The sequence below is a fragment of the Lineus longissimus genome, chromosome 4 (assembly GCF_910592395.1).
Source record: "Lineus longissimus chromosome 4, tnLinLong1.2, whole genome shotgun sequence".
Classification (NCBI taxonomy): Eukaryota; Metazoa; Nemertea; class Pilidiophora; order Heteronemertea; family Lineidae; genus Lineus; species Lineus longissimus.
Genome location: NC_088311.1, coordinates 3906724 through 3917911, shown reverse-complemented (window position 1 = coordinate 3917911; position 11188 = coordinate 3906724). Strand labels below are relative to the sequence as shown.

The following is an 11188-nucleotide window of genomic DNA, read 5'->3' as shown; positions in this document are numbered from 1 at the left end:
AAGAAATTTGCTCCAATTGTTTGTAATAATCAAGCTGATGAATTTATTGCTTTTACCATGAGGCGAACATAAACGTGCATTGCTGCATGCTGAGCAAGGCTTAGTTATTTTATGCACACAACTGCACCCAACCTGACCGACAAAAGCTTCTGCCTGCTTGGCGATATGTCGCATGCGTCGTGCGAGACAAGCAAAATCTCGAATGCAGTGGAAACCTTGCCATTTTAACCTCACGACTGCACTAGAAAATCGCACTGACGGTGAAATTCATCTGGCACAATGGATTTCACAAAACTATAGCTGTCCTCTGAGTGTGATTTATAAATCTACCGAGGTCACAACTATCAACGGAGTTTCATGTGTATTCTTATTTATCGCCGGCAGTTTTGAGTATTTTCCAAAAACCTCGGAGCGGCGAACAAGATCTTCATGTTCTTGGTGGTATGATGTCAGTTCGTCTCCGGCTTCGTATGCTGAGGAACATCGTTCGCAGTGATAATTCCTAGTTTTGTTGTCTCTAGTGCGGCATGAACTGCAAGATTTTCGAGAGTTATGAGTGTCATTGACCGATGGGGTCGTTGAAACCCGTAAATGTCTCCGCTGCGACTTTCTCCTTGGCCGAGCCGTGGCCAATATCGCCGAATTCATTGGAAGTGGAACGGGCGTCGATGAAAATAGTCTTTTCGGTCGTAGTTTGGATAACCGCTTTTCAACACCATAGAAACCATGTGAAGCAGCCACACCCCGAAAGGAATCACCCGAATCATCATCGCTAAGCCCAGTGGAAGATTGTTTGTTTCTTGACATCTTGCAGTACTGCTCTGAATTCGGAGAGTTCGGTGATGCACTGCACTTTGACAACGAGTTGTATATTTCGTTGTCATTTTTGTCGTTCTCGAAAACCTCCAGGATCCTAGGCCCGTTTGACAGAGTGCAGTGTTCAGGTGGTAATTCGATGCATACATCATCGTTGAGGGGAACGCCGGATATCTTCCGTGAAGACTGTGATCGAAGATGCAGGCGTGGGGGAGATTGTAGATCCGCAGGGTCGCACGTCTTGGAACGACGCCGAAGACATTTTGCGTCTCCCACCCAGCGATCATGCTTCCCCCGGAAGGCCTGACCAGCAGCCACGTCCATATCAACGAAAATCCCGGCGACGTAATTCAAGCGTGCAGTTTCAATTTGTTCGTAACCACCGTGGTTGTCATACGACGCCCGATTCAAACGCGTAATGCTTCGTTGGTTGTGGCCATCTCGGATGTGTGTTTGCTGACCAGAAGTCACGTCCGTCTCAACATACAAATGATTATTTGTAATTCCAGTAGCATAATTCAAGCGTTCAGCTGCGATTTCCTTGTACCCGCCTTGATTTTCATACGACGCCCGATTCAAACAAGTGGTGCTTCGGCTGTTTCGGCCATCTTGAATGTGTGTTTGCTGTGTATAAAGGACGTCGTAGGACGTATCACAGTCTTGCCGATGATGTTTCAACGCAGACATCTTGAGACGAGTTCTGAAATTAAAAAGGAGCACATTTAAATATACACGTACATTAATAAACTCAAATATTATATAGGCCTAAATGGAGAAGAAAATAACGGATGAAGGGTTGTGCACTGCACCCTGAATGCGATTGCAACAATGCATGCGGCAATGCTAGTGTTTTTTCTTACCAAAAGCACTTGATAAAGGTATGTCAACTTAATTACCGCTGGAGAGCGATAGTCTGCTTGTAATTCGACTTGATTGTATAAGAACGCTAAAGAATTGCGCGAATCCTCGCAGATTTTCCGGCAAAGTGTCGCAGAACTCGAAACCTGTGACTTTTATAGTGGTCGAAAAGGGTGAAGGAAGAGGAGTGAGATATAGCCAATCAGGTGTCACGTTGGTTTTGACGTAGTACAACGACTGAACAAGCGAGAGTGTGAACAGGACCTGCTCAGCTGTGCGAATTCCGTCGTAGGAATTAGCGTTTACAGACTGACAACCAGACGGAAAGATGTCTCAGAGGACGACAATATCAGGATACACCCATCCATGCCGCGCCGGCTGTCCAAGGAGTTGAAAGTCCTTTTTCATAACGGCAATGCATTTTCTATAGAGCCGATCAGAGGTTCTTCACTGACGTCACATGATTACGTTTTGCACTGCCATATTGGCCGTCACACGTGGTCACGACGTAAAGAAAATGCATTGGCAGGTGGTCGTCAAAACGTCAGGAACCCTCTATACACACTACCATGAGGTTCAGAATCCGATGAATGTCACTTTTGCACCTTTGGAGATTTGGAAAGAATCATCATGTTCCATAGTGGCAATTTTTGTTTTACGCTCCCGAACCATTAAAGAACCATTAAAGAATGGAATGCATTCCAATTCGATCCGGAGCAATGCGGAAATGTGGACTAGTTCAAAACCAAGCTGCTGGCCACAAGACACACACCAACGAGTGAATAGTATACGAGAAGAAGCGTCGATGATGTCCCCAGCACCACTTACGTCATTATGAACTATTTACCACACGTTAATTGTTAATTTGGACATTGCATCGACTTTTAAAACACGTTTACCCTTCCCTCCGTGCATGGGCAAACTGTCCAACTGCCACAACCTTCATTAATGAAGTAGAGTAGTTTCAAAGAAGAAGAAGAAGAAGAAGAACCAACGTTTTTGCAGCGTAGGCCTACATCATATACATGCGCAATATTTATTCACAGGTAATGACGCATACTGACATATTAGAGTTGATGTCTGATTTGGAGAACTGTACATCCCTACGTCGCCGCCTGATTTTGGCGATGCTGTAGCGGTGTTTCCGAGGGCCCCGGTGTACATTTGTACAGGGACTTTCAGCCAATCAGATTTCGACAAATACGGGAGCGCTCGTCAGAAATGGCAGAATAGGATGTTCGATCCAAAGGTCGCGAGTTCGAATCCGGTTGTGGACAACATTGTTCTTTTTCTTTTTTTCTTTATACTTTAGTTTTATAATGCGTTTTCAAGCCTCACTCGACCTATTGTCTCTGCCACAGTTGGACTTTGTGACAATTTCAGCGGGTACATGTAAATTGGACATTTGGCCCGGCGCCCGGGAGATTGAGTCCGAGTAGGTTGAGTGAGGCTCAACAACGACGACGCTTGGAGAATGGCCATTGATCTCAGATATCACATCCGGGACTTTCCAACATGGCCGCCTCCATGAAATTAAGAAATAGGAGACAAGACCACTAATGAATATTCATAGGTTGGAGGGTCCAGGCCTATCTATCAGACGAGTGCATGTTTTTTACTCTCAAGTACATATTTAGAGAGGTATTGAAAAAATATTTGTTGTGGCAAGTCTACAGATATAAAGAAATTATTTGATGAAAAAATTAATTTCGAATTTTGCTAATTGGGTAATAGGGGGCGTGTTTTGAGTTTTTTCTGCCAGTTGGCTGAAAAGAGTGGAAATATCAAAGTCTGTCTAATTTGTCGATTAAAAAAAAATTTCCGTGGTCAATCACCATTTTATTTTTCACCATTTACTTGCCCGACTGTCCGGAATAACATAATCTAAATTTCAGATTCACAACACCACGCGTTCTTTGATGCGTCGCGGTCAAACATTGACAATTTAACTGCTAAAAGGCTTAAAAATCAATTGTGGTCTTGTCTCTATTTACACTACATTTTGGGTCAATATAGTGAAAAATTTGAATGTGCTCAAATCACTCTAATTCATTTAGAATATTGTATTTGCTGATGATTTAAGGTCAAAACAAGCTAAAATAATGAGAAAAAAACTTAATTTGACCCAAATAAGAGTCAACCTAACCCCGGTCTAAGTTCGGTTTCATTTTTACAAGTCTTGTTGTGTTGCCATTCATTTTGTAATTTCTTTGAAACTACTTAGGCCTTGATTCTGAAAGTTGTGCCCTAAGCAGCAAAGATATTCCTAAATCACATCCTAAAGTTTCAGCTCCATAGCTTGCTTATTCTGGCCAGGGCAGGTCTTTGAATTTGGTGCTGTTGGGTGCAAAATCATGACTTTTTGTCGATTTTGTCCTCTTTCGTCGCTTTGGCACAGTTGTACCACTCTTTGAAATGTCTCTCATTTCTCCAAAAATGTCCAGATATGACTTTCCTTTGTTGGAGAGTTGTGGGATGTCATGTACATTAGTTTGAAAAAAATCTCAAAATGTTAACCCCTGAAATGTACCTTCATTGAGACAAGACCACTAATGAATATTCATAGGTTGGAGGGTCCAGGCCTATCTATCAGACGAGTGCATGTTTTTTACTCTCAAGTACATATTTAGAGAGGTATTGAAAAAATATTTGTTGTGGCAAGTCTACAGATATAAAGAAATTATTTGATGAAAAAATTAATTTCGAATTTTGCTAATTGGGTAATAGGGGGCGTGTTTTGAGTTTTTTCTGCCAGTTGGCTGAAAAGAGTGGAAATATCAAAGTCTGTCTAATTTGTCGATTAAAAAAAAATTTCCGTGGTCAATCACCATTTTATTTTTCACCATTTACTTGCCCGACTGTCCGGAATAACATAATCTAAATTTCAGATTCACAACACCACGCGTTCTTTGATGCGTCGCGGTCAAACATTGACAATTTAACTGCTAAAAGGCTTAAAAATCAATTGTGGTCTTGTCTCATAGCAATACGTCCTTTTATTTCCACTCTAAAACCCCCTTTTCACTGCTTTTGGAGCCATGTTCGTAACTTATTGTTGATATTCGATAGCAATAGGTATGTTTCTATGTTCTGCGGTTGATGTTGTCCTTCAAAGTGGTGTATGAACGTTGTAAAAGTCGTAAACCCACAGAAAAAAAGTGCCAATTGCAAGAAATTATAAATGGGGGTTGGCCATAGGTACCACCATTTTTGCTAGAACTTAAAAACTACAAGCAGTTTAACTCTTTCAAAACCAACTGAATTATGCCAATTTCTAAAGGGTGGGACTGGGAGTGAGGTCTTCGTTTTCGTAAGAACAGCCTCCCAGTCCCACTCCAAGGTTTTTATGGGCATTCAGATTGAGATTCACTTCATTTTGAAGGAGTTCTTTGATTGTGGATTTCAGGTTCTAGCCAAAATGGTGGTACCTATTGCCAACCCTTAAGCTAGGCATGAATTAGTTGCAGTTGCTGTCTGCATAATCTCATGATGTATGATTTTAATGAATCGTTTGCGCAGGGACCATGGGGAAGGACTCAAACAAAAGTGCCATAACCATCCAGAGGCGTCGCCACCGAGGGCTCGGTAAGAATCCAAGGCCTAAGGTTCCAAAAGTGACTGACACTGGCTCAGAATGGGCATTCCAGTCGGAGGAGGACCCGGAAATCGAGGATTCAAAATTAGTCGGTTAGTAAAACTCTGCTTATAAATAGTTTACGGCCTTGTTGTAAATGTGCATACATTGCACTTGCAGTCCTCCATTCCTCGAGGAAATTGGAACACAATGCAAACCCTTGGCCTTGGGTATCTGGCAAGGGTGGCTCAATCACATTTATTTAATTTCAATTTATAATGATATTCTATAGATAATTATTTCATACCAAAATGTGGCTTTCGATTCACATTGATTTAGGGCATATTCACCTGTTGAATTTTACCTGCAGGTCCTCGTGTCATCCAGCTGATCATGTCCTCAGAGAAGACGCTGTTTCTTGGCCTGATCGCCTTCAGGATAGTGAATGCCTTAATGATTCAGACATCCTTCGTGTCAGATGAGTACTGGCAGTCACTGGAGGTTGCTCATCATTCCGTCTTCAAGTAAGTAAGTTTTTTTAGCCCCTCCCTTCTTTTAAAAAGATATTCTTCCCGACTTTACTCAGTTAGGCAGGCCTTCATGCAATTGCAGTTCCAACACCAATTTGGCTGAAATTGCCGGGCACTTTTATGGTCATGCGAATAATTCTATATTTATGATAATAATTTTGTAATTATTTGATGAATTCAGGTATGGTTTCCTGACTTGGGAGTGGCGTACTGGACTTAGAAGCTACACCTATCCTCTTATCTTTACATCCCTATATCAGACATTAGCCATGTTTCGTATTGACCACCCAACACTTCTGGTGAGTTGTTCATGGTAACCAGGCATGTTAACCAAAAAATATCTGTTTTCATTAGTTTATGCATACCTGTGTTTGTTACAGTGACAAGTACCATGATAAATAAATATATAAATAAATATAAATAATATATAAATCCTCTAATATTTATTTTTTTTATAAAGTGGTGCAGAAAATAATAATTTTTTTGGCCATGCTTCGTTCTGTCCATAAAACACTTCTCGGGGGTTGATTAGATGATAGCAATGATATAGGTCATTCTAAAAACAACTCCCACCAGCTTCTTATTCCTGTTAGCTGGCTCTCATGGCTTGCAGGTTGCCGGGGCAGGTTGTTGCTCAATCCAGTAGACTTAACAAAAATTGTGTCATTTGTGAAAAAAATACTGCCTATTCACATTTATTTTGGTCTGCTCTATTTTCGGGCACTGAAACATTGAATCACATTTACAGGTCAAACTACCCAAACTACTGCAAGGTATTCTTGCTGCTGTGGGCGATCTCTACCTATACAAGCTGTCTCGTCGCTTGGCTGATCAGTCGACCGCCCAGTGGACACTCTGCTGTCAGCTGGCATCCTGGTTCACTTTTTACTGTGCGACAAGGACACTCACTAACTCTATCGAGACAGTCTTAACAACTGTGGCGATGTTTTATTTTCCATGGCCCGACAAAAAAAGGTGAGTCATCTTTCCTGTTTGATCTAGAAGATATAGCGATCTAGTTGAAAGATAAGGTGTGTCGAACCCTTTTCCTGTTTTCAACACCAACAAGGTCGAGGTGGGACATTTTTTATTTTCGATGGCTGGATATAAAAAGGTGAATCATCCTTCCTGTTCCATCTAGAAACTTTGGAAAGCTAGTTTGATTGCAAGGAGTGAGCATCCCCTTTTTATCTTGACACATTTGATGACCAAGCCCTGCTCGGGCAGCTGTTGCTATATATGTAGAGGCAATAGAGATTTGTTATAAAAAATTGTATGGATTTATGTTAAATATGCTAAAAATCTGTGTCACCCCAAAAATTGATCATATGTTTTTGTGAACTTGGTTGATTTTCACATACGGCTTTGGCTATTTTCGGCTCTGTACCATTTGTTTCTAAATTCAATGTGAATTTTCTCGCCAATTTTAGAAAATCTCAGTGGATCTTCGTGCTGCTGGTTGTGATCTGTGTTATATTCCGTTCCACTGCTGCTATTATCTGGGTGCCAATGTGTCTCTGGCATGTTTGGATGCAGAAGAAGATTCCTTTCAAAATGCTCAAGCTCTACGGAGTCACAGGGTAAGACACTAATAGCTATAGCTCATCAAATTTTTGCAGAATGTTAAGAAATGAAAATTGTGCAAATGTGTTACCAATTAAAATTTAACAATTAGCAAAAGTAGAAATCGGGAATTTTAATTGTTTAAAGAAAAGCAATGTAATTTTGTTCTGCAGTTTACAGTCACTTATTCATGATGCAATGAAAATTGAACAAAATCTGTAGGACTTTTTATGCTGTAGCCCCACTAAAGACGTCTTCGTATGATATCTTTATCTACTTTCAGATTGTTTCTGTTGCTGATATCGACCATAATTGACAAGTCCTTTTACGGGAAATGGGTGATCGTCCACTTGGAATTCCTCAAGTTCAACTTCTTCTCCAACATGGGTTCATTCTATGGAAGTCACCCTTGGCACTGGTACCTCACACAAGGATTTGTGACCATCATGACGACACATATGCTTCCATTCGTCCTGGGTTTATGGTCGGCAAAAGACAAAACCATGGTATACATTATACTCTGGACAATTTTCATCTATAGGTCAGAGAATTTCTTTTACATTCACAACATAGAACCATTTCGATTCGCATGGCTTGAAATAATCTCGTCAATCTTATACAGGTATTGACAATGTTAATAGCAATTCCTGAAATTTGGGTTACAAATTGCAATATGAAACTAGTCCGGCTTGTCAAGCTGAGGTTTGAACCCAGGTCCTCTGGATTACAAGGCAATCTCTCCACAGACTCGGCTAACAAGAAATGATCCTAGCCTGGGCCTGTAGCAATAATGCCACCTTTACAAGTATATGGCAGTCAATTTCATCTTTACTCCTTGTTCATGCTTCCTCAAAACTACCAGTTCTGACCAGCCTTCTCCATCTCATTTTCAGTTTAAAAAGCCACAAAGAGTTTCGCTTCCTGTTTCCACTGCTGCCGCTGGCTATGCATATTTGTGGGCAATGCCTCAATTCTCTATGCAATGATGTCGGCAAGAAGTTTCTCAGTGCCAAAGCCATCATGATTGGTATAATTGTGACGAATCTCCCTGCAGCGTTGTACTTCAGCCTCCTTCATCAGCGTGGTACGCTTGATGTGATGGCATATTTACAACAGGTCGTCCATGATAAGATGCAGACTCCACTTGATATACTCTATCTGATGCCGTGCCATTCAACACCATATTACAGGTGAGTCCCATTCATTTGTTCTGTTGAAAACATTTCAAAGATTTGATATCATAGGCATAACTAGGTGCTAGACACAGCAGATGTGATCGTCGACACCTTACATGTTGCCATGCTCTTTCAGATTTTGTAAGTTACTGTCCAATTTACTTCTAAAGTAAAGCAATAAGCAGGTTTTCAGGAAAGTTGAATGCCTCGGGACAATAACCTATTTTTGTTTAATTTTCAGTCATATCCATAAAAATGTGAGCATGCGCTTCTTGACGTGTGAACCAAACCTGAGCAATATGAACAACTACACAGACGAAGCAGATGTCTTCTACAGGGACCCCGTCCAATGGTTGGAGAGCGAATATCATGAAAATATCACCCTCCCATCCCATCTTGTCATGTATAATATTTTAGTGCCAAAAATAAACAGTTTTATTCGAAAGCACAACTATCATGAATGTGCTAGGTTTTTTCATGCGCATTTACTACTTGAAAGTAGAATCGGCAGCCATGTTGTTGTTCAGTGTAGATAACCAAGGGTGCTTTTACAGGTGATCTGTAATCAAATTGTGAAAGTCATTCAGATATTTTGATTAGGTTCAGTGGGAATAACACCTGGGGCCAGCGCAAAGTGTATATTCTCAGATTTGTGTATCATTAGTACATTAGCGTGGACAATTATTACACTCTCAAACATCTGAAACAGAAATCTACTAAAACACTTTTGAAATATGTGGATGTCCGCTGGAGCGTGGACGTCATTCTGACATCATTCCGTGAATGTCAAGTTGATATCTTGCAAGAATGATGTCCATGAAATGATATTAGAATTTTGCCTTTGTACATGTACTCCTCCTTCAGCTCTGTCAATTCTGTTTGTTACAAACTTTGGAAAAAAAAACCCAGATCCCCAGCATGGTTGTTAAAACTGAGTCATGTTGCTTACACCAAGCTAGTGACTATTAGAAACTCATTGTGACAAACTCAGCAAAGCGAATTAGTGATGGAAGTAATAACATTATGTATGTTGCTATTTTGAGAATAAGGTGTCATATTTCTGGTGTAGCAACAGCATGATTGATGTAACAATGGTGACATAAGGAACATGTACATGTAACACCTGAATTTGTTTCGTTTATTTTTGTTTTATCTTATTATCAGCACCTTGCCACCACACGCTCCGGCTGCCCGCTTTATCATAAAACTGCTTAGTCAAGTGTCATAACACGAGTTCAAGGGCGTGGGGTGGTTGTCTTTGGAAACCATGTCAATACATATAAAGTTGTGATTACGTAACAATGTAGAAAGTACATTAGGATAGTTTGATAAGGATCGATAATTTCCACGAAGGACCCCCCTCTGGAAGTGAGAAACAAGTAGAAGTAACACTCTTTGGAATTGTGTCAGGTTTTTGCGGCATCGCATGGTATTCAATAATTCAAAAAGGGCCTGCACTTTTTTATGATTCAGAATTTACATGTCCTTATATCATGTAACATTGTTTTATCGTCGGAGGCAAGAATATCAAGATGTCCAAATTTGCTTCTTACTTGACTGGTTTATTTCAGAAAGTTTATTTACTGGATACATGATAATTTATTGCAGTGTAACTTGCTGATCAAAAATAAATGCGAATTTATCAAACAAATTGCTTTCCTACTTTGCATTGACTGAGGCAGGCTGACCACTCTGAATGTACAGTATGGGAGAAAGCCTGTGATTTCTCAAAACATTCTGGATCTGGATGAAATGTCCATGTTACTGTTTTCGTGTATTATTCTACTCATGTACCAAGTGTGAGTGAAAACAAAAACAGAAACAAAATCTGGCCAACCCATGCCTGAGGACCCCCCAAATGACCATCGGGCATCGCTGATGATAAGTTATAATTTCTGCACTGACAACAGTGAACCCTGTTTCGTTGCAAGGCTAAAGTTAGAAAAAACAAATGTGAAAGGAATCCAACCAGTAGCTCCAGAGCCCAAAGTGGTACGGGTAGAACATGGAAGTACATGTACATGTACATGTATGGAAGCTATTGTATTGCATGTCACTGAAACCTGGTAAACATACTTTCGTTGGTTCATCTTGGGATTGTCCTTAATATGGGCATGCTGCTCAATTTCTTGATTAGGGAATGACAAAATGTTGGTTGGTTGAAAAGTGCATCACTTCACTTCAGCATCAGTTGGATGTCAGGGTCGCAAAGTATCCTCCTGGCACCAGTGGTTTTCAATATACATGTACTTCACATCTCGATTACGAGGTAGGAGAATCAAAGATGCCAAAATATTGGACAGCAGTGATGCAGGCTCGGAATTCCTCCAGTGTAATGCATGCCATAATCAGTACGTTCTCACCATCAGAGAGGTAATGGTGCCTGAATGATGTCTGTCTGTCAGGCAGTCGGCCGAGTGTTCAGCAGTTTGGAATAGATGACCATGGAGATCTATTACAGTTGCTGTGTACATCTACGAGTGTACAGTACATTTTTGACTGGCACAACATTTCAGACAGCTCCCCTCCCACTCATTGTCTCCATGAACACTGATTGGATGCGCCTCAATCAGATGAATTCTACATATTGTGGGCACAAGATGTCTTCAAATGCACTGTGAACTTGGAGCTCCTTTGCCAGGAATGCCGTGGAGAAATCCTTTTCACAGCCA

At 40.8% G+C, this 11188-nt stretch overlaps 1 protein-coding gene across 3 annotated transcripts; it reads left to right on the top strand.

The window, feature by feature from the left end:
• The first annotated feature begins 4442 nt into the window (after positions 1 to 4442).
• Positions 4443 to 10149, top strand: LOC135487180 (GPI mannosyltransferase 3-like). Of its 3 annotated transcripts, none has more exons than XM_064770664.1 (9): positions 4443 to 4456; positions 5194 to 5361; positions 5619 to 5772; positions 5960 to 6077; positions 6527 to 6753; positions 7209 to 7358; positions 7625 to 7882; positions 8235 to 8531; positions 8758 to 10149. In XM_064770664.1, exons 2-9 carry the CDS (start codon positions 5199 to 5201, stop codon positions 9050 to 9052), a joined length of 1662 nt encoding a protein of 553 aa, XP_064626734.1. In that variant the 5' UTR covers positions 4443 to 4456; positions 5194 to 5198; the 3' UTR covers positions 9053 to 10149. The 3 variants fall into 3 exon arrangements, with proteins under 3 accessions (XP_064626734.1, XP_064626735.1, XP_064626732.1); XM_064770665.1 differs by lacking the exon at positions 4443 to 4456 and adding an exon at positions 4475 to 4493; XM_064770662.1 differs by lacking the exon at positions 4443 to 4456 and adding an exon at positions 4610 to 4749.
• The last annotated feature ends 1039 nt before the right edge of the window (positions 10150 to 11188 follow it).

Coding starts and splice junctions, on each gene's coding strand:
- LOC135487180 (XM_064770664.1), top strand. CDS start 5,199: ATGGGGAAGGACTCAAACAAAAGTGCCATAACCATCCAGAGGCGTCGC. Junction 5,773..5,959: donor GCTCATCATTCCGTCTTCAA/GTAAGTAAGTTT, acceptor TGATGAATTCAG/GTATGGTTTCCTGACTTGGG. Junction 8,532..8,757: donor CATTCAACACCATATTACAG/GTGAGTCCCATT, acceptor TTTAATTTTCAG/TCATATCCATAAAAATGTGA.